The sequence below is a fragment of the Pseudoliparis swirei genome, chromosome 24, assembly GCF_029220125.1.
Source record: "Pseudoliparis swirei isolate HS2019 ecotype Mariana Trench chromosome 24, NWPU_hadal_v1, whole genome shotgun sequence".
Classification (NCBI taxonomy): Eukaryota; Metazoa; Chordata; class Actinopteri; order Perciformes; family Liparidae; genus Pseudoliparis; species Pseudoliparis swirei.
The window spans coordinates 19100136-19123201 of record NC_079411.1 but is presented as its reverse complement, the minus strand read 5'-3'; the positions used below and the strand labels follow the sequence as shown (position 1 = coordinate 19123201).

The 23066-nt window shown below is 45.0% G+C and overlaps 1 protein-coding gene and 1 long non-coding RNA gene across 2 annotated transcripts in view; one reads left to right on the top strand and one right to left on the bottom strand.

Moving 5' to 3' along the window:
• usp43a (ubiquitin specific peptidase 43a) overlaps positions 1-23066 on the top strand; it is a 97818-nt gene that overhangs the window by 3686 nt on the left and 71066 nt on the right. The window contains exon 2 of the mRNA XM_056409303.1: positions 6088-6249. Within this exon, the coding sequence (XP_056265278.1) occupies positions 6088-6249 (162 nt within the window). The remainder of the gene's footprint in view (positions 1-6087; positions 6250-23066) is intronic.
• LOC130190105 (uncharacterized) lies at positions 16861-19321 on the bottom strand. The gene is made up of 3 exons (XR_008830902.1): positions 18983-19321; positions 17672-17756; positions 16861-17072 (listed from the first exon to the last, which is right to left on the bottom strand). It is a non-coding gene; the product is annotated as an uncharacterized LOC130190105 (long non-coding RNA).

The following is a 23066-nucleotide window of genomic DNA, read 5'->3' as shown; positions in this document are numbered from 1 at the left end:
ATCTTCTTTTCGCCTGTAATAATTCACGAGCCTTTCAGTAGAAATCCCAATACCTCTCAAGTGAAGATAGCAGAATGACCACAGGCCTTTACAGCACGGAGCGAAGTCAACATTTAAATGTAGGCCGCTGCTCTTGAGAAGGTCCACTTGAAGCTGGAAAACAAGTTTCGTTTAACTTTTTTTCGGCCTTTGAAAACCCAAGTGCAGCGTGCGTCTGTTATATGCACTTGGATTTTCATTTATCGTCTATATCAGGGCTATTCAACTTCAGTAGCAAGTGGGCCAAATAAGAAAATCACAGGGGAATATTGATGAGTTGTAAGGATTGTTGACGGGAGTTAAACGAAGAGGCCTGGTCTATATGATGTCAAACTTTGTCACTCATATAGATTTGCTGTAGCTGCTACATTCAGAGCGTTATTATAGAAGAAAATAACTGTTATCAATGCAGTGTTTCCGCTAGGTTTACAGCTTCAGGGGGGGGGGGGGGGGGGACTAGTGCGGCTGCTAGCCATGTTGGTGCCCTAAGCATAACTCCTTCACGATGCCCCCCCCTGAGATAGGAAAGGGCGCTGTTAGCACTGCCGGCCGCCGGCCAAAGGCTCAGCCGTGTCCGTGTCAGCCGCACGGAGGCACTAGATATGCTGAAAGATTTTACGTCGAGCACCTTTTAACAAGTGACGGTCGTGTTTCAATTAAGTGGGCCGTTTAAGTTCAGAGGCGCTCTTTCCTCATTGGACAGTAAGGATAATGAAAAAACAAGGCTCTCGCGACAATATCATCGTTTTCCCGATCGTCAGACGTTGCTCGCCTCCGCAACCCATCCCATTGCTCGTAGCCCTGCATTTTAAGTCTGGCGTGGCATTTGGCAAGTGAGTTGCCAAATGCTGCTCCGCTTGCAAACGACAGCGCTTAAAGGTCACCGTTTCCTACCCTGCCTCCACCGCTTCACTACACATTTTGAAATTGATGAAATCTGGAGCGATGAAGTGTCCTTTTATTGGTGCCTCCAAAAGTTGTCTCCGTCCATTAACTCTACGGTGGAGCGAGCTCATTCTTTTGTTACCGCCTCACACTCCTGACCTTAAAAAGTTGTGACGTAGGAGCCCGGACGCATCTTTTTTGTGTTTATCTATTTATTTTTATGCTTGATGGAATACAGCTTCCGTGATGCTAGAAGGAGCTCGGCCGGGAAGCTGGGGTTTTGCTGGTAGTCCTGTTTGGGTTCTGGGGAGTGCGACTAATGGCTTGTTTGTCTTCGCCTGGTCTCTCATGCTCACTCTCAGGGCTGAAAGATGGATGCTTTTTCTTTGGCCAAGACTCGTGAAACACAAGCCGGACCACTTACAAGTTCCGCGAGCCGCACTCTGTTTACACCTTTGAGCCGCTGTGACGAGAGTAAATAAAGAAACAAGCAGGAGCCGTGTCTGTGTTTAGAGCGCGACACTATTATGAAACCGGTCTGCACCAGGTTTCATTATCCCGCCCGTGATTTATGTGCCAAGCTTGAACTGTAGAAGCTGTAGAAGAAAGAAAGAAAGAAAGAAGCAAAATCTTCCTTAACCCTTGTGTTGCCTTAGGGTCATTTTGACCAGAATCAATATTACACCCTCCCCCCTCCTTAGGATTAATTTGACCCCATTCAATGTTTAATGTCGGTGTTCTTTCGGTAGTCAACAAACAAACATAAAGTGCCTCACACTTAAACTTGGAAAACAATATTAATTCTAATAATTTTCTGGAGGTTTTAATTGCTGGCGTCAAATTGAACCCAAAGGGTAAAATATGTTAGTAAATATAAAGGTAACAGGAGGGTGAAACATTGAATCGGGTCAAAATGACCCAAAGGCGGGGGAGGGTGTAATATTGATTCGGGTCAAAATGACCCAAAGGCAACACAAGGGTTAAGCATTGGGGGATTACATTTTTGCGACCGCCACATCATGCAGGACTCTTTGTCCCCGATTTCATCTCCGTGATGGAAATGGAGTGCGCACGTGTACAAATAAATAAATAATAATGTCCAGCCTCAACTGTGAATCCTCAAAAGTATCAGTTGCTCCGTTCCAGCCGAGCCCATGGAGCCTGTGAAGCATGATTACTATGGCGTCTCATTCATTCCTCCCTAATTACTCACTGAGCGCCTGTAAATCCCACATGGGTGATACACATAGGAGATGTAGGGTTCGGTTCCAAGATGTGGCATTTCGATTTGTCGTTAAAAGACATGTAGTAATAATAATAATACCAGCCCGGCCCAGGATGACACAAGAAGTAGAGGGCTGATTAGATTTGGAAGGATGGCTGGAGGAAGAGGTGGAGGAAGGACAGGTGCTGAACTGTTTGTATGCTTTTGTTTGCGTGTGTGTGTGTGTGTGTGTTGATCTGGAGCTCAGCTGGGACTGATTTAGCACAGGGGAATGGTACTTACATGACACAGAGGTAAGACAAAGAGAGACAATAGAAAGAGAGGACAAAATAAAGTGTGTGTGTGTGTGTGAGAAAAGGAAAGGAAAGATGAAATGCAGCATATGAGAGGGAGAGAAAGAGGGACAGACAGAAGTGCAGATTATAAGTGATGACTGTCCTGCGTCTGGAGGTGAGCCGGCGACACCGTGTCGCTGAAAAATGAAACCGCAAATGGAGCAGCCAGTAATGACAGATTCTATCCAGCCTTCATTCCAGACACACCTATAGGGGGCCAAACCGGCTCAGTTCCTCCTCAGGTTATGCCTCATCGTTATGTGTCAGCATCCTTCTCCGTCCGTCACAGAGAAATCCGTCCAGGCCGGACCACGATGAGGACGAGGTGGACGTAAATGTTTTTTTAGGGAGAGAGAAGGTATTGTAGGAAGATGGATGTGGGGGGTGGAGGGGTGCAATGGTGTGAGTTTAAGAGAGGGTGCCGAGACTGTTCCAGGTCGTGGAAGCAGGGGGATGTTGCCCCTTATCTCCGCCGACCGATGGGAGGTCGTGACCCCGGCAGCAGAGGCCGCATGTGGTTCAGCATCTGCCTTTTGTCATTCTCTTATCTTTTCCTTGTTTGCAGAAAAGCTGGTTGGCCTTGATAATTTTGTCTTGTATTCTTTGAAGGTCAATGCAGGAAATGACATCAAAAGGAGATTATTTTGTGAGGAATTCTCTAGATACAAAATATATTTACTTTTACTCCCACTACCATTTAATAGTTTAAGTCAACAAAAATAACTGAATCACGGACCCCAAAGTTGTTCCACATGCTCTGATCTAAACTAGGATGAGGTGTGGGTTGAGACTGATGATTAGTTTCTTCCAAAAAAAATATCTCCTTCAAGTTGACCCGTACGCCCACCTTCATCCTCTCCTTGATTGCCTCTGGATTGTTTGCTCAACACACTCCAACGTGCAAATTAGGTCTTTTGTCTCTCCGCCGTCCTTTTCAGCCCCTTGACAAGAATTACAGTTTTAAGAAAGCCACAAAGCCTCTGCACATTTCCTAAAACACATTTTTAAGTGCTTTTTGAGGCCGAGTGGCGCACATGCACCTGAAACGCTCGTAGGGATGAACCCTAAACCTAACCCGTGACACACACACACTTATAAAACAGCAGATGTGTCCCGGATTGTCACAGGTTTCGTGGGGGCAAAAGCTCAGGTGCAAAGGAAGCAGGCAATACTCCAGGTAAAGGTAACAAAAAATTCTCTTTACTTGAGAAAAATGTTCAACATTAAAACTCTGGTTGTAGGCAACTCCACACAAAACACAACAACACTGGGAATCTACAACAGGTACAAAGACTGGAATAAATGACACTAGTAAAGACAGGCATAAGCAACACTAACTAAGACACCCCGAACAAAGACAGGAATGAATCATGATAACAGAGACAACAATCCAACAGGGGACATGTGAAAGACTGAGAGCATATATAACAGGGAACACCACAGGTGTGGGTCATCAGTAATCAGGGAGACAGAGGCGTGGCTGATGGCAGGTGAAGGGCATAAACAATCAGAGAAACAGGAGTTGCTGAGGGCAGGTGCAGGGAATTAATAATCAAGACACACTGGGGAGACACGGAACAGGGCGTTACAAAATGAGACCGGCAGTGGGGTCACCTCTCTCAGGTGTCTGACCCCCAACTCACCGTAACCTGTATTTGCTTAATGTTTTTGCCCCTCATATATATATAATATGTGTGGATATATATATATTTATATATTTTTATACATATATATTTATAAATATAGGAGTGGCGAAATCATCAACATTAAAACTTTTTTGCCCGTTTCTCACTTCTCACCACAGCAGCAACGTCCTTGAGAAAAAGAAGAAAAAAACACTCGCAGGTTCTGTTGAATGTCCGCCAGCGTCTCTGCCCTCCCTCCTATCCTCTCTCCCGCTCTCCATCTGCCCCTCCATCCTCTGTCAGTGCTCCCTCACAGGGATGAAGCTCATTAGCGGGCTGTCTCCGTCAGGTAGAGGGGGGGGGCTACCTCTCCTCCCCTCCCTCCCTTGTTTATATTTCGACGCTGCTGGTGTGATGTTGTGATTTCGTCTTTTAATGAGGCGTGGAGTAGCCGCCCAGCGAAGTGTTGACAGCGCCGTCTGACTCATAAAGTCACAACTCCTCATCATTGAATTAGACAGCCAGCCCTTTTCCCCTTCTCATATAACACCTGTCAGGGTTTTGGATGCCCTCAGCGTGAGTCATCGTTCGCTATGCTGCAGTGTGTCAACTGTCAATGCGTGTTTTAGAATAGTATTGGGCAATATGAGGGCGGTCTGATCGTTGTTTACCGATGCTGCTAAACTTCCCCACAAATAGAAGAATAAAGAGTGTATTATTTCAACAACCACACAGTCTTTAAACGAAAAAAGAGAAAATAAATAGCTTCACTTGAAAAGAGTCTGAACTGGGCGTCAGTTTAAGATCGGGTAAGATCGGTTAAGAAATGCCAAACATTCGAAGCTCCTTCCAATACTGTGGGTCAGTAGCAGGTCTGTCTTTCAATCTAGGGGTTGGCGGTTCAATCCCCGCCCTAGCCGATGTGTCCTTGAGCAAGACACATAACCTTGAATTGCTCCCTGTAGCTGTGTCTACGGCGTATGAATGTAACATGATTGTAAATCGCTTTGGATAAAAGCGTCAGCTAATTGACATGTCATGTAATATGAGGAGTTGAGATATAATATAATATGAGAGAAAATAAATAGACATCTTTGGGAAAGTAAGAATCTGGTGATATTAAAAGAAAAATGTAAAGACATGACTCTGGACAAGTACAGACGTATCAGCATTGATGACGCATCATAAGTAACGGGTAATGGGGACAAGCTTTTTTGGTTTTGTTTTGTTGATTGTTTTATGGATATGTATGTGTGTGTATATATGTTTATATGGGTGTGTGAATTTGTATGCATGTGTATATGTTTATGTATATATTTATATAGGTATATGTATATGGTTCTCTAAAATAAGTATTTTCATGAAAGCATAGGTTAGGGCACTTATAAGCTTGATAGCTTCAGCCTTGACCCTTTCGGTCGGCCACTTTCTTCTTTTGTTGAAATTTTGATTTTTGTAAAGTATTGCTGATCGAAATAAACTAAACTAAACTAAACTAAACATCTTTGGGTCAATATAAATTGTTGTTCAAACAGAACATCTGAAGATCGCAACCTGGGTCGTGGGAAAGGACAAAAGGCACCTGGAACTTCTTTCGAGACAAAATGATAAATCGCTTAACAGATGAAATATGTATATATATATATATATATTAATATTACATTTTTTGTTCCAGCTCTATTTGATCCATGCATCTTCTGAAGTCTGATTCATACGAGTAAAGGGCCCTCTGTCTCTGTTTTTTGCCAGAGTGCAGCGACCAAAGAGAATTGTGAATGACTATTACTTGATCTTATCACAGCCAGATAATGCCCTGCAGATTTTCTTAAATGTCTGCATAAGTGGTGATAAGAGAGAGAGAGAGAAAGACTATGACAAACGACGAGTTATTGTGTTCCATGTGGTCTTGTCCTCATCTTGTCGGGGAACGATGTCAAAATGTAATGACTCACATTGATTATGACCTTCTTCCCCCCAGAGCATGGTGGCCAAGTACGGCTCTCAGTTTCGGGGTAACTCTCAGCACGACGCCCTGGAGTTCCTCCTCTGGCTCCTGGACAGAGTTCACGAAGATGCCAATCCCAGCCCTAACAACAACAACAACACTAACAGCAGCAGCAAGACCAAAGCCACCGCCAAGGTGAGTCCGCACTCCGCTGTTTGTGTGTGTGTGTGTGTGTATATATATATATATAAATAATAAGCCACCTTTAGTTGCCAGCAGCTGCAAACCGGCAGGTGGGCGGAACTTAACCATTGCGCGCGAACACAAAGCCTGGTTTTCTTTGTGAGGTATGTGGATAAGATTTTTGAAGAAGGTGGGATGAAACCAAGAGGATTATGTCTGATATTCTTCCAAGTTGGATCCCCCATAACCAAGTCTCCAGATTCAATGTCCCGTCTTTTTCTTAGCTCCCTGAATCATTTCACAGACAGCGGAAAAAAACGTGTTGTATACACAGGAGGCCCACATGTTTAGACGGAGGGATGTGCTTTTAACACAGTTTACCAACGGCGGATTACGTCATTGATCGAAAAGCACGATCACTGCTCTGTGTTGTTTTTTGGGGTTTTCAGTCGTGGAAATCTCCAAAGAAGAGGTTTTTTTCGGCGGGAGTCTTGGAGCTGGTTCTCTTGGAGCCTGAACCCATTGGTCCGAGAGGATTGTCTGTCCTGTGAGATATCAAATGAGAAAGCAGATGTCTTTCCCTCTCGCTCTCTTTGTATTTGTCCCCAATGTGTGAAACATTCACCTCGCCGCCTTGCACTTGGAAATGAGCTGGGACAGGACGTGGTGCGGAGAGAGGAAGTGAAGGGCAGACGCATCAGGACTGAGTTGATGACTTTTCGTTTTCTTTTTTTTCTTTCTTTCCATTAGAACCAGAGTTGCCAAGGCACCAATAGCCAGTAAAAATATGCCATACATTTATAAGATCAGACTGAAGTGCACTTAAGAAGAAACGCACACTAATACAACATCAGTAGAGTACATTACAGGAGATCGTAAGATAACACTCTGTCTGCCTGACTTGATTATCTACGTCACGAAACAATATGACAGCATGTAATTGAATGTCCAATTTTGCGAGTGTGTTTGTTTGCACATGATGACATTAAACACGGGATAAGAAGAGCTGCTCTGATCACGCGTGTTAAACGCCCTGCTCAGTATCGTCCCTTGTCCTCCCAGTCGTCCTGGAGTTTGGCGGCTCCGCCTCCACGCCCCCTCCCCCCAGAGTCCTTGTCGGTAGATGAGTACCGTTATGAGTCGAGCTGTCAGCGCCCGGCTCGCCCTCTCCGATAGCAGCGCTAATAGAGGCCGCCTTTTGTGCGCCGTTAACCAGCTTACGGCCGGCGCTCTCATTAGGCTGCCAGTGAGTCGAGGTTTTCACAAAAGCCAGAAGCAGAGAATCCCTGGCCTTTTCACACCAGGAGGTAACATGTCTATCGAAAAACATGAAATGCTCTTTCCCTCTCCCCGAAATTGATTTAATTCATGTCTCTCAGATACTGATAGTGACTGTGTAATGAGAAAGACATCGGACCTCGGAGAACAGCTCCTCTGTTGGTTTGTGTGAGAAACCTCAGAGAAACTACAGAGTTGTTCCCCCATAGATTTAAGACTTTAATCTTGTAAATGTTGTCCCTACAATGGGCCCGAATACACCGCGATAAATGGCGACCGGTGACCTTACAGGCATTTAGTGAAAAGAACCTGACTTCAGGTAGGTTCTCATGCATCTTTATATTGACTTTGCCGGGTTGAAAGTAAATGTGCAACAACAGACTAAATTGAAGGACATTTGAATGTGATGTGTATTTTTCTTCCTCCCTCTCTAAACGTATCACTTCATCGTTTGTTGACCACACCTGTCAAATAGTCTGCTGACAACGGACATCAGCGCCTCGGTACTACCTTAGCATCCTTACAACCTGTGCATTCCAGCTCTTTGTCACAGCTTTTTAAATCTTTTTGGTTTTATTCTTATTTATGATTTATGTGGGGAAATTCTCAAGTGGGGAAATCCTCAAGGAACAAGCGTTAAGGAGAATCCTCTTAAAATAAGGTTGGTGTTTCACGATTTTACTTTTTGACTGTGAGGAAAACAAACGTCTACAACATTATAGGGAGAGTACAGGTTCCCACAGAGAAGAGCAAATATGAGCTGGGAAACTTGTGTCCAGTCACACGTTTCCTTAGATGTGTTGGTGACACAGGATGAACATTTATGGTTATTTATAGTGTGTGTGTGTGTGTGTGTGTGTGTGATTGTAGGTTCCTCACACATGCCAAATATATTGTAGGTTAACACAACACTAAATTGTATTACTACTGAATTTGTAGGATTCCAAATAGCTCGACTCAGAGGCTTTTAAAGAAATCAAATGCAATTAAAAGTGATTTACAAAAGACGAAAAAAGGGAAGGGGGTTATGAGACGAAAAAATCATATTATATGAAGTCCCAAAAAAAAAAAGTTTCAAAGGATAGAAAAAAAGAAACAGACAGTGAAGCATTCTTTGCCAAGAAGAAGTTGTTTGTGCAGCACACCTGCTGTGAGAGCAGTGTGACCAGTCCGGCAGCTTCACCCGAGCGGCATGACGTAAACGCGAGGCTGTGAACACACACAAAGGCGGCCCAGTTATGTTAATCCTCCTTCCAGCGGGACCTCGTTGAACTCGCTCGCTGAACTCTCGCCTCGCTGGCACCGGCGGCGCATTCCTCGCGGTGAAACGCCGACTCGGTGCAACAACGGCCTCTCAAAGCGGCGTGACGACCGTTGCTCATATTCTCCGTTGTCTCACGTCGACAACAAAAAATAACAACAACAACAAAAAGACGAGGGAGGGATATCTTCTACTCGAAGTGAGAGAGGCCTGTTCTTGATCCAGGGTTGCCTCTGCCTTTGAGCCAGGCAGATCACATGATGTTAAAGGTCAGGATCGCACTGCAAACCGCTGCATTATGTTCTCCCCGTAGGCCTCAGCAGTTCTCAAAATATGTATACGAGCGGCACTAAGGTGAGCATTAAAAATACATTTCCCAGTGTTCACTGGGTGAGCACCATGAGCGCAAGCTGCGATTTATTTAGTTGCCTCGGGCTCCTCCGTGAGTGGGATTTAGAGCGAGTGCATTTAAAAAATATTTGAGAGGCTAGAGGGAGAACATATAAAACATGAGCAACTGATTGAAATATGATTGAGAGCGGCTCTCTGGGGGCTTCTAGTGATAGATCATGTTTTCTGTGAACATTTAAAAAAAGTAGAGTAAAGCTATGTAGCCGACCGGTGAGTAAACTCACTTCCTCCAGGCGCCAATGTTTTGCTCACAAAAACAAAGCTATAAAAGCAAAGTGTGGTCAGCTACGTTGTTGCCGAGTTGCTGGTGAAGAGTTGCTCAAATTTTTGTCGGCGTATTGATACAAATAAATGATTTGGGCCAGCTCAACTTCGATTCTGAGCGCGCCGCGTAGTGTCGAATGTTTGTCGCTTGTTTCACTGGCTGCCATTGGAAACAATGACGCTGTGTTTTTATGTATAAATAAAACACAGTTAAAAAACAACTGCAGAATGACAGTACCACACTTGTTTAATAAATAATTTAATAACTAAAGATAGTATAGTTGTTGAGAGTCGAGAGAGGTTGTGGTTCTCAATTGAATAATTCATCAGAATTCCAAATTAAGTTTGTTTTGTGAGACTAAATGAATGAATTGCCTATCATTTAAACTTTGTTATTCAGTATTAATCCTGACTGCCGGTTTTAAAGCCTCTGAAAACTGCTGCGCCGATATTAGCTTAGCTCCGATGCTAATGGGGGGGGGGTGCCCTTTTTATGACACTGACGCTCATTCCAACTCATAGAAGTAAAGATGTGCGGTGTCAACATTTTTCAGGAGTGATTCTGAGATCTCCTGTAATCTATCAGTGTGACAACAGACTGGACAGAGGGGTCGCGGTCAGCTCATCCCCGCCTGTGGTCATCCTTCTCCCCTCTAATGCGATTGAGGAGAGAGAATGAAACTTTTTGGAAATATTCCCTCTCGCCACATCTTCAGCCATAATTCAGCCCTTTCAAATGTCTTCTTTTTAAAAATTATTTTTCGAAGCCTCTTTCTCGATGCAATTTCTCAATCCATCCTGCTAGTGAGGGGTTGAATGACTGAGTAGGGTCTTCTCATCGCCTGTCTGTCACCCCCCATCCGCCGACGTCTGCAGAAATGACGTTGGGATTCCTCGGGTGGGGGCTAGTTAGTGCTGCGCATCTCGAGATGGAACCGGAGTTGCCCTGATGTGTGTCTCTTCTGAATGGCGAGTGGGAAATCTGTGCTGTTTAACCTCAACATAAGTCTCTGAACATTCCCCTGCACCTCATTGTCTCATGTCTTTCAGAAAATGTCATATAAGAAAGAAAAGGGGGGCAGGGGGGTAACAGAGTAAGAGGGAGAGGGTGAAGAGGGTATGCTAGTGCACATCCACTGCTATCTCACTTGAGAGGCATCAGTAACAGAAGGAAGAAAGGCCAGAGGACATTCCTATGCTATTTTTTTAGATTAGCTATGCTGGAGAGTGTGTCAACTTTTCTTTGTGTGTTTGTGTTTGAACAGCAATATCTCATCCGGGTGTTTGTTTTCCCCCGAGGCATCGGGGAGCCACAAATGTAACCTGCCAGTTTCTGCTTCTCGCCTCTCACAGAACAGAACTCGGCGCATTTGTTCAATTTCTTTATTTTCGTTGTTGCAGCCGGGAAACACGCCACCCAGAATCGATTTCAGCCGAGTCCAAAGAAAAAGTTTATGAATAAACGATCAAAAACAGCAAGCCGCTGATGAGACTGTGAGATTGTGAGAAACGGATGCAGCGGTGAAGCAGAGTTGCTCCTTGACGCCTACGTGGCCCACAATGCAACTCCCTGGTTAGGTCAGAGGTCAGGATGGTTGTGGTCTTGTGTCAACGTTTTGATGCGGTCGCGACAGTTCATGTTCGTGTGTTCGTACATTTGGACTGATTCTTCCTAAAATATACTCTTCATGTTTATTCGTAGCTCAATACATGAAATCCATGATGTAATCGGCTCTAAAACCAACGCACGGCTGACCAAAAGTGGGCAGAATATTGCAAGCAGAGGAATCTGAATTTAGGGACCAGTCTTCCTGCTGAAGATGCCATGCTGTCTCTCTCTCTCTCTCGCGTGGGGCGACGGACGGAAGAGTTTTCGGGGGGAGCTTTTAAAACTCTTGCATGTTTGACAAGAGCAGACAGTGATGGCCTCGCCTGCTCTCTCCTTCTTTCATCTTAGCTTCCCATTTTTACCAAGCACTGATCCTCTTGTAGGTCAGGAGAGTGTGTGTGTGTTTATGTGTGTGTGTTTTCTTTCCTCCCGTTTCTCTATAATTCTTTCAGCTCCCTTTCCCGCACACACACACACACACACACACACAAACACACACACACACGCGCACACAGGTGGACATTCACCGCGAAAGGCTTTCAATGGATCGTACTGGGTGAATAAAATATTCAGGGCAATTTTATTTGGAAACATTTCATTAAATACATATATTTCATATATTTCAAAGGTTGTCCTTCTTAAAATAGTTGAAAGAACATCTGAAAGATAAACGTATGTCTTTGCCGAGCGAGTGAGAGAGAGAGAGTGAGTGAGAGAGGGAATGAAAGTGAAAATGTCAGACGGAGAGGAGAGCGGGGGAAGAGAGGAGGGGAGTTCCTCTAATGAAGACGGGGTGACTTGAGGATGTTAATAGAAATTGGACTATAAAGGCTGAAGGATTCGACGCTTACATTCTGAGCATAAAAAGGCCTTTTCAGAAAGAGCTGCACAAATGTTGAATTTAAAGTTTTTAACATTCCATATCTTTTTTTAATTATTCGGACCTTATTCAAAGTGGTGAAAGGAAAATCAAGAGAGAGGGCGGTGAACTTCAGCCCACATCCGTCTCATTTATTCCCTGCAGGCTGTCGGGTTTACATAGCCGGTTTTCTGCTAAGTTGTTTGGAAGGAAACGGTGTAAAAGTCTGTGGATTCAGGTGCGATATCTCACGTGTGTTGTTTTTTTGCAATAATTAATGTGAGGCTCAAGATCAGCGGCTGGCTGTTCGTCGCTCATCGGAGGAAAGTCTCAAACAACCAAACGCGTCTCACCGTCGTTATCGTCTGTCCTCCGTGTGATCGTGTTTGGCGAAAAGAACCGGTTCCTGCTGGGAACCGAAATGTTTTTTGTTGATCTCATTCAAGTAAACCGAGTCTTTCATTGTTCACCACACTCACTCTTTGTTTTTGTTTTTTACAAGCTTTCCCTCCTTATATGGTCGTGTCTTCCTGAAGCCGGCACCGGTAGAACGTGAAATAGCAGTCCGACCTGTTCCTGCTTGTCATCGTTGTCCTCAGCTGCAAAGGGAAATCGTTACATGCCACTCGAGTTATTTAGTTTCACATTTACTCAAAATAAAAAAATAAAAAGTTCTTTCCTGGTGAAAGAAATTAATCAGTGTTGGATTAATCAGCTTGTTGTTTGCAATGCGACACTTTCGATTGTGGTCGACTTGGCGTGGGCTGTGTGTGAGTGTGTGTGAGTGTGTGTGTGTCCCTTGGTTTTCGCGAGGCATAAGCGTTGATGTGCTAGTGAGGCATATTTTGCAGAAGGATAAAGGATTTAAAAAGCAGACTTGGACCTTAAGGCTCACAATAGAGGCCCTTTAAACAGTAACGCTGCATTGTTAGTTACTCACACATCTGCATGTGGTCCAATGTGAGTGTGGTCATTTACTAAAAAACAACAACACCTCAGAGGGACCAACTAAGGCTTTAATAGTGTCTTTGTGAGAGACGTTAAACAATTCTTATGTTAAAACTTGGAGCAAAAAGCCAATTATTATTGTTTATTAACTTTCAGTTGCTGATTTCTTTTTATACAATCACGTTCAGCTGTGTGTGTGTGTTTTGCCCGGTGTTGAGATTTACTGGGCAACAACCAGTACACAATACAGACTCCCCACTCCAGCTTCCAGTGGCCTTAGTTGAACTTCGTCTCTCAGCTCCACCAAAGCCAGACCCGGTTCCCTGCGGGGGAAGTGTGGGGACCTTCAGTGGAGCGAGAGTTCATGAGGATATTACCCGGCCTTACAAGTGCTCACGTTTCGGTTCTCAGCTCGTCTTTTTGGAGACGAGATCTCTCCCCCGTTTCTCTCCCAGAATGCCAAGCGCGGATCGTCAATGCTGCTTCTTCTCTGTTCGCCTGTTCGGTCGGCTCAAAGCTAAAGACGCCCTGACAAGACCGTCCGCCCCTCTTGAGAGACCAATTAATTACCGCCCCCTGTATCTCGATCAGTCATACCAGTTTGTTTCTTTCAATAATAATTTGTTCAGATGAGAATCACAGAGTTGAACGAGGAGAGAGAGAGATGGAGGGATGGATCTAGTTCCTGCTACCGAGCCAGATCTGGCTGTCAAAGCCGTGCCAGGGGCTCTTGTCTGAGGCTGCTTATTCTTCTGTTCCGCCTTTTGTTTTGGCCCGACGTGGCATCTCCATAGTAACAGCCAGAGCGGCATCAGTGGCAACTCTGCGCTGCATGAAAATGAAGTGGGGACACGCAGTGCTCCTCAGGTCGGGGAAGGCCTCCGATCAGAGGGCAGTCACGGTGAAGCTTCTTGGTCTGCTGAGTGACATGAGCCGACGAAGAGGGCGACCGGGGTTTTTCACAAGAAGCCACAAACGTGGCCCGAGTGACAAGTTACAAAATAATTCAGAGGTGCGCCGGCCGTGATTACGTTGTTTTCTCGTGCCTACTTCACTACCTTAGTATAAACTAAGCTTGAGAGGTGAAAGGGGGAGGGGCTTAATGCCTGGTGGTTTCAAACCGCTATCTCACCACTGCCTTTGTCACCTGTAAGCCTGCTTTGAATAGGCCGCATTAGCGGCAGCCGTCCGGAGCTGAAAGAATCGGGTCGAGTCAGCCGCTTTACCGCTCGGACAGCGTTTCTTTCATTACTCCCTTTTTCCTCTCTCTCCTTCCACTTTTATTCTCCTGCCCACCCTCTGTCGTACGGTTTTGAACCGAGACACAGAGCCAAAGTCCTGCCTGTCGCCTTTATGTGTTTCAGTAGTGGGTGTTTTTCACTGGAGTTTTCTCTTCACACTGTGCGCCAGATGTGACGAGCAATGACCTCACTGTCACTTAACCAAACGCCGTTGTCACCAGTATTACAGACTGCGACAGCCTTAATTGGAAAACTAGCACGGCTCTAGACCTTTTAGTCTTGTCGAGTAATCAAGACATAGTTTTCTGAACATCTTCCTGTCACACTGTGTCCTTTTACTCCTCTTGCCTCTGCCTTGAACACCCTTTTCCACTCAATTATCGGTCCTTTGTGTGTTCGCTTTGTCTCTCTCTCTTCCGCCGCCTCGTCTCGTTGACCTCTGGCGACCTCTGCCAAGCCGCCTTTTTCTACACCGTCCGCTTGAGAGGAGAATGAGGGAGTCTTTTAGCGCAGCTTGATTCGCTATTCAAAGCTGTTTAATTAGAAAAACCTCCAGTCCTCTCACAGTGTTGACAAACTCCCAGGTGTGACACACGCGCACACACACGCACACACACACACACGCACATGCTCGCTTCCATTAAACCTGGCCTGTGCTGATATGTGAGTGTCATTCATATGCTCTGGTGGAAAGGCGTTCTCTGAAAGAGCAGACGGCAGCTATGTCAACATTGGCTCGCCTAATTCGCGCGCTCAGTGGGAGACGTCATCTGCTCCTGCAGGAGGCCGAGAACATCAAGCTGGTAGCAGCAGCTCCAGTGTGGGCCGCTTCAGCGCACTCAAATACACAAAGACAAACACGCTTAATAAGACAGTAGCCGCTACACACAACTCATCAACTCTGACTACCTTCATAAAGGTCTCTGAAGGTGAGCAGAGAAGACGAAGGCAGTGTTTCCCCCACCATTCTGTCAGGGTGGCGGCCCGCCCCCCTGAAATCTCCGCCCGCCACCCTGTTATTTTCTCTATAGCGCCAGATTACAGCAGAAGTAATTTAAGGTCCCTTTTCTTAAAGACGCCTTTGTTCTTTTATTAAACAAACGAAACAGCCGTTTGTTATTGATCGTCTCTACACAGCAGCATGTCATTTCTGTCTCTACGTGTCGCGTTAACACTTCTCGGCTCTCCGTCTCGCGCGCCGCAGAGCTCCGATGCCGGCCACTAGCACATGTTGCTAAAAGGCTAAACTATTAGAGAGATGAATGCTTTCATGCAACACTGATGACAGAAAAGGATCCACACCATCCAACAGCTGCTGCCAGGCCTAATGGGTCCTTGCCTCAATCCACCCCGACATGCTAGCTAGCTAACTAGCGGTCTGCTAACTAGCGGCCTGCTAATATGGTCGCTTTGGTTGATTTTAACTTGATCAAATACCACTTCCTTTCAAAAGTCGCTGGTTATCTTGTCAACTTGTAACTCTACAAGACGACATAATAATGGGATCAGCTTCTTCACGCGGCAGGAAACTTGATCACATTGAGGTGAAACCGTCACAGGGTAACAGCAGCGGCCATTCTCAACTATGGTCTGAGACAGTTACACAAATAGTGAGTTAACAACTAACTGTCTCCCAAATCCCAAAGTAGAATGCGAAACGTTTGTGATCATAAAGTAAACCGCTCCATAGACAGTGAATTAAGGAAGATGATATAGATGACCACTGAGAGGACCCAAGGAATTGTATTTGTATACATGTTTCTGTTTCACAACTGATTTCAATAGAACAAAGGATAAGGATCTAAAAAAGCAATCAAACAATCTCTGGGTCCACATCAGTCTCCCATTCATTGTCTATGGAGCACCTCCAGACTTTATATCCGATGACACAAGTTTGAGGCTTTCTTCTTTTCACAGAGTAGCTCATGTTCACAAATATTGAGGCCATGGAGATTCCACATATGGGGATTCTTAATTTATGTGGTGTTCAACTTTGAAAAGAATAGACGTAGAAATGTGACGTCCCCCTCCTCCCCCCATTTCAAGTTTCCGGATGCGCTCGGCTGTCGCAGTTCCGCTGGTGAACGTCCTCGCTGTGGCTTTCGTGACCACGAACCGAAAGATCATTTAATCAGACGTCTCTTTTTTAGGGAAAATCTTCACTTTTATGAGCCTGCTTGAATGCACAGAAAGGGAGCAAGAGTGCATCGGCCCCTGTGAGTTAATATATTATAGTGTGCCTGTGTGAATATTTGTGTGTGTGTGTATGTGCACAGGGATGACTCATAGCGGTGGCTGGCAGCTCAGGTGAATGTGTTACCCCCCTGGAGCCAGCCGGTTGATTAGATATGTGGTTTGAGACAATAACTGAATCGGCGTCTCTCCTCGGTCAGAAGCCATCTTTTTTCCAGAATTCTTTTTGGGGGGGGGGGTCTTAATAAAAGCACACAGACATAACATTTTTTTTAAAAGATTGTTATTTTTACGGAAATGATTTTGGGTTCTTTCAGGTATGGAACACTTTCCAGTGGACATTGACGTGTGAAATGTGTCGGTGTTAAAGAAGATTGCAACCAACTGAAACTTCTCCCGCTGCCAACAAGCACGAGAACTACGATGGGCTTTCACGAAAAACTAATATGTCCCCTATGTAGAGCCAGTGTGTGGTTTGTCCGTTCTGGGCTTCTGTAGGAACATGGCGGTGCAAACCGCTCAATGTCTTGAAACAAAAGGCAAAGGGGACAAACGCCAAACGATTTATATTTTCAGGTGATCATACACAAAATAAAACAAACTTATTATTATAACATTTCCTCTCTGCCCAAAGAGCACCATAAATGCTACACACTGTTCCTTTACATGTTATAATATCTGCTTGACTCCGAGAGTGAAAAGCACACTGGTGGTTGACATCCAAACAAGGGGAAAGACCGACCCTTTGTCTCCATCCCCAAACTGGTGTCTCTGGAAATGGAAAAGTAGCAAAATGACACATAAGACAGGCATTTTATTCAATATTTAATTTGTACCTACATCTTAACTTTCATTTTGCAGCTTGGTTTGGGGCAATTTTGTTGAAAGGAAGATAAATGTAACCCTACCTTTTGTATTGGTTTATGTCTTTATGTCCTTATGTATTTTCTAAAGGCTTTGATTACTCGAGGGTTTAAATAAAAATAAACTCCATGATCACCCACAAACATGGAAAGCTGTTCTTTCACTATCGTTTAGTGTCCTCAGCGTCATTGTGCGTCTGTCTACGGCGGAGGAAATGGAAAGTAATACAATAGTTTATTTATTTGAGATATTTAGCTGATCAATATTTGTGGTCACGCTCTCCGTCTCTAACGTGGCTCAACCGTGGCCGTGTGATGTGCTGATTCAGTACACTTTAGGAATAAATATTACTTGCACCATCACAGCATACTGAAGATGGAAATGCAATTTTCAGGGATTTGCATTTGAAATATAATACATTTGATACATGATCAAGATGGTTTAAGGCAGAAAAAAGAAAAAAAAGCCTGTGTACGGTCATTTTGATAATAAATAATAAAAAATACCATTGGAATCGTTCCCAGCCGTTCTGCTCCATGACAGCAGATGCTGCAAATGTTTTCGGGGCACCTTTCAAGCTTTCAGTGGTTTCTGTTTCAAGTCAAATACAATAAAGAATCATTTAGTTTACAGATTGATCATTAAATCAGTGTGTCAGCGCCGCGGTTGTAACGTTTTGCCGCGATAAAAACTCGGCCCGCCAGTCTTTCCCATTGTTACAGTGAAGCTACACACACACAGACTTTAAACCAGACGGCGCGCCGCAGAGGAACGAGCGCCTCGGTGCCGCCTCGCATGAATGGGTGCGCGCCGCGGGGAATCGGGGGGGGCCTTTGATTGCGGCGTATGTTTTCATGTCGGGATTGCAGTGTGAGGGTCTGTGGAGGGGCCCCCGCCAGAGGCACTGGGCCGGAGAGATTCACAGAAGGCTGCACAGGAGAAATGTTTCACCGCTCACACAGAAGTGAGTCCCCAAAAAACCCAAAGCAGAGGAGGAGGAGGGGGCTAGAAGAAGCCGTCTCAGATCACAGTGAGTGAGACGCCAACCGTCCTGCCAATGGAGGGGGGGGGGGGTTCCATTGCAACCGCCCGCCATGGCTTTGTCCTTCATCTTGTCCCACACTCTGCTGTCGGGGAGCCCTGATGAGTTAAAGATAGCACACCTTAACTGTGTGCTTCCAAACATTACATTTGTATTTGGCTTTGCCAAGAATCTTGCATGTTGTGTGATGTTGTCCTGCTGCAGGTACAAACAAACAGACAGACACAGACAGACACACACACACACAGTATGTATTATTGTGTGAACAAAACGAACAAGCCCGTTCCTCACGGCATCACCAGCACCGGCCGGTACGCAGAGGAGCCGGCACGTCCCCGTCTTTAATTTCTCTGCGTCCTTGAAGTGTTTAAAAAAAAATGTTTTTACGCGTGTGGTATGAGAGTGTGCCGAAGAGCTCAACAAATCTCACTGAGGCACAGTACCCATGAGGCCTCGCTCTGCTCTGTTGGAAGAAAAAACAGTCAACAAAGTCTGAAACGGTGCTCCAACACTCTGACTGTGTCTGCTGTTGTCCTCGAGATGTTCAAATGAAATCAATTGGAGTGAGAAATAAACCAGAGCCACTCAACTGCTCTGAACAAGGTCATATATAGTTAAAATTGTTAAAATTGTCAAAACTGGACAATTTTCACTGGTTTCACATTAAAAAGTGCATTAAAAACAACAATATGTTAAATCCCATGATACTACATTAACGCAAGTTCTAATAGATGTGTGCTTATAACATTGAATATATTAGAGAGGGCTGACGCACCTTTACAACTCCATCTCCAACAGCTCCCATGATGCCACGAGGCCGAGCTCCGCTGATGGCCGGTGATGTGGCCCATGTGCGCCGTATCGTCCGCATTATCAGGGCAAACAGAAAGGGAGAACCAAAGAGTCGGAGGACACGCTGTTCTTTTCCCCATGTGACCTTAAACCTGTAAAAGCATCGGCGTAATAAAAGAAATAGGCTCAGGAGCAGAAGGGAACAGCAGTACGAGAAGAAGAACAAAAAGCCTTTCATCCCCAGAATATTTCCTCTAGACTTTTCCTTAGTTGTCCCTTATTATGCCTCCTCATTGCTCTGCTACACTTTTCTGAAAGAAGCTTGTCCACAGTTTATCACTGCAGCCGTTCAGAGAACAAGGCGAACACAGGCACTTCAGCTGGAGCACGCTGAGCTCTGGAAGTAAAAGTAAATCTGAAGAAATCAATAACACCGCCCGGGAGGGAAGAGTGGGTGGAGATGTTGCCGGTAATTTTGTCCCCCGAGCAACAGGAGGCGGGTGAACGTGGCCTAGATCTGTTGGGAGCTTTTTTCTTGAATACTCCCAGTGTGACAATTGAACAGCTTAGTGCTACTGAATATTAGTATTGGCTTGTTATTACCGCGGCCGGCCCCCGCATCTATTTTTGGCGGAGCGGCGACGCGGTGGCATTCCTTATTCCCTGGGTGCTAAATGGAGAGGCACAGGGAGGTGCTCTCTATGTTCTAACTGTGGGTATCTACTCTGCAGCATGATTATACATATATATATATATATATATATATATTCCTGAACATACACAGTGTGCGTCTTTGCTGGATATGAAGTGTCTGTAGCTCTAACTCCATCTCTCGCCGTCGCACAGTGGAGCTGTCTGTTTACCTGCTCTCAGATCTGCCTCAGAGGTTGATGACCTGCTCCATGTGGTACGGCGAGAGAAAAGAAGAAGAAAAAAGAAGCCCCGGTTCGGATCAATTATGCATCGAGAATTAAGTATCAAAGCCAGTCTTTGTCTCTCACTCATATTCCCGCTGCTCTCCATCACAAACAACTTTCTTTCTTGGCACTCTGTGTCCTCTGCGATATTAAATGTGCATGAGTGAGAATGCAGGAAGTGGTCTCGACAGTACGGGGGCAGACAAATCATTGGCGGGGAATCCGAAAGGTGAAAAGTGCATCAGACGGCGGCGTCTCACGTGCATCTGCGGGGCTCGACCGTTATCTTCAGGGGAATCCCACGTTGCAAAGTGGCGTGTATTCAATCTGTGTGGGAATCGAGCCGACGGCATTATGCCGCGAGGGCTGAGTACAGAGAAGCTGCCACGCTCGCGTCCTCGTGCTCTTCGGAGCCGACTCGTCACGCTACTTCAAACCCGTCTGTGGACTTTCTATTCTATTGATACGGGTACTAGTCGTTTACTAAATATTAGTTACCTGAGTTTATATTTTGCAGTCGTTCCGCGTTTGAGAGCAAACACGGAATTTGTTTTTTTCTCCGGCCACACCGGCTGATGAAAAAGCCCCCTGTTCCCATATGTTGATTGAAGGGAATGAGGCCAGGGTTGCCATGGTGATGCTTGTAACCTGGTCCGTCTCTCGAGGGTCTGAGGATCATTCTGCATTGTCCTCCAGAGAAGAGATGGAGACACACAAAAAAGAAAAAAAAGAGGGTGAAATTGAGAGTCGGTCCCGGCTCGGCCTGTGAGTTACAAACGAGAGACGGTAAACGACAACAGCTGTTCAAACAAAGGCAATCACATTGGATTCAGTAATAATATGGACCTGCTGTAAAATCATACATACAGAAGAAAAAAAAAAATAATCACATTCTGAATCACTACGTCTCAAGGATGAAGAAACGACTTGTGGTGTAATTCTCTTTTCTTTTCTTTCTTTTCTTTTTTCATTCTGGCGCCCCCAACTCTCTGAGTGAAAAGGTGATGCTCACCAGCGCAAAGTGAAATTGCAGTGCACTTTAAATGGCCCCCTGCTGCAGCGCGTGGTCCCCCAGGTGCAGATGAATCCCTCGTCCAATCTTTATCGCTCACGGGGGACTCGAGGCGCCGCCCTCTGTTTAGTTCACACGTCACCCCCCTGTTCTTTTCTTGCCTTAATTCTGCTTCTATCTCACATGTCGCCACGTCAAGATGAGATTTTTTTCCCCCTCACCACTTGAGCAGATGGCGGAGGTGCGAGCTCGCACAAAACACGGCTCCCAAACAGCTGTTCTCAGCCGATCAGCGGTTTTCCTCTCGGGTGCGTCGACTCTTCGGCGACCTCGCCAGACACCGCAGCGCTTAATTGGAGCTCTTGTCTTGTGGTATCACTCGGGAACGAAAGACGGAGATGTAACTATTGCATTATGTGGCGACTTAAAGAATAATGAGCTTTTATGAATGTGTTTTTGTCCACTTAAGTTTTAAGCAAAGACGAGGCCGGGACTGGAGACGTGCTGAAGGTGGAGCTTCAAAGTAAACTTCACACAGGAGATTTTTCTTCTTCTTCGGGGACTTTGTACTTTTGCTTCATTAGATATTTTAGTAAAGAGCAATCCCGAGAGAAGATTTTTATAAAGCACCTCATTGCCACGGCGAATTGTCATCAAAGTTGGATTGTGGTCGTACCGCTTCCTGCCGCTGTCCTATTTGGAATTCATGGTGATTGCAATGAAGCCAAATACGATTTCCCACCAATCTCCAAAACCCGCCGCCTCTCGGCCTGACGACAGATACGACTCCGGGGGCATACCTCTGGGGGCGTACCTCTTGAGATGCAAGATGACGTCTCCGACCTGCTCGTTTTTCACAAGCAGTCGGTTTACCGGCTCATTTGAAAGTCATCGTCACACCCACGGCCAGTTATTCCCAGATTGCATCGTCAGCGTTACTGTTGCTTTTTCTAAACTAACGCGTCAGGATGTCTGTTAGCCGGCCTGATTAATGCCGCTACAAACGCAACCAGTGTTGCCGTGCAAATGTGTTATACCTGGAAGATGCATCGTTGCTCCACTGTTCCTACAGCTAGAAATAAAATAAAATAATATGTTGTGATCAGGCGACAACCCAACTGATGAGTGAAGCCAATGCACAAGTGCCTTAAACATGCATTCTTTCCAGCAGGGGGGCAAATCCTCTGGTTGCAAAAATGATATATCTAACTTGATGTATTACCTCAGTAAACGCTGTAAACAATTTAAGAGTTCATGGTCTTAACAGCATGATGATTTAGTAAAGTATGGTCCCATTGAGTCAAATAGATCATGAAGTAACGTATGCTGGAGGACATGGCAACCTTGTGATTGATCGGTCGCTCCGTGACATTTTTCGAAATGTAACTCTTTCACAGTTTGTGGACGATAGTCACAATCTTTTTGGTCACCTAAAAATGCTGTATTCAGCGTTTTGGTTGTACTACTTTGTTGTACTACTTGTAATCAAGCTTCTGCGTGAAGTTGGATGGAGTTTACGTGTAAGAACACGACTTTGACCAGCGTTCCATTGTAGTTTTGGACATTTTCGAGTTCAGAGTTGTCTGGAGCGCAGCATAAGCTCCACCCTCTTGTTTTACTTCTGGTTGCAAATAAAAACCAAGATGGCAACGTCCAAGATGGCGCATTCGAAGCTTCGGAACAGCAGTTTATGAAACAATGGCTGTTGTTACCGGTAACTACATCCATTTCCTATTCACAAGTAATGGTTGCAATACATTTTGTTGACTCTTTTTCCTCACTAAGACCGGGCTGCGTACAGCGGAACTCAACTGTGTGTGCGTCTGCTATAACCCTCCTGTTATGTTCGTTTCTTACATACAGCCGTGATGTTCCCAGGTCAATTTGACCCAGTTAATGTTGAATCATCCAAAAGTTGTCAGTTCAATCTGTTTTTTGTGTAATTGAGTTACTCACACCTCCATAGATCAGAGTTCAATCAGGAGAACTCACTAGTTTTAATGAAAAATACTCGTTAAAAAATGTTTTGGGTACATTGAAAAAATCTAAATCTAAATTGCATTAGTCTACCATAACATGTATTTTCTCCTACATTTTATTTGCATTTTATAAAAAAATGTTCTTCTTGTGGGGTGATT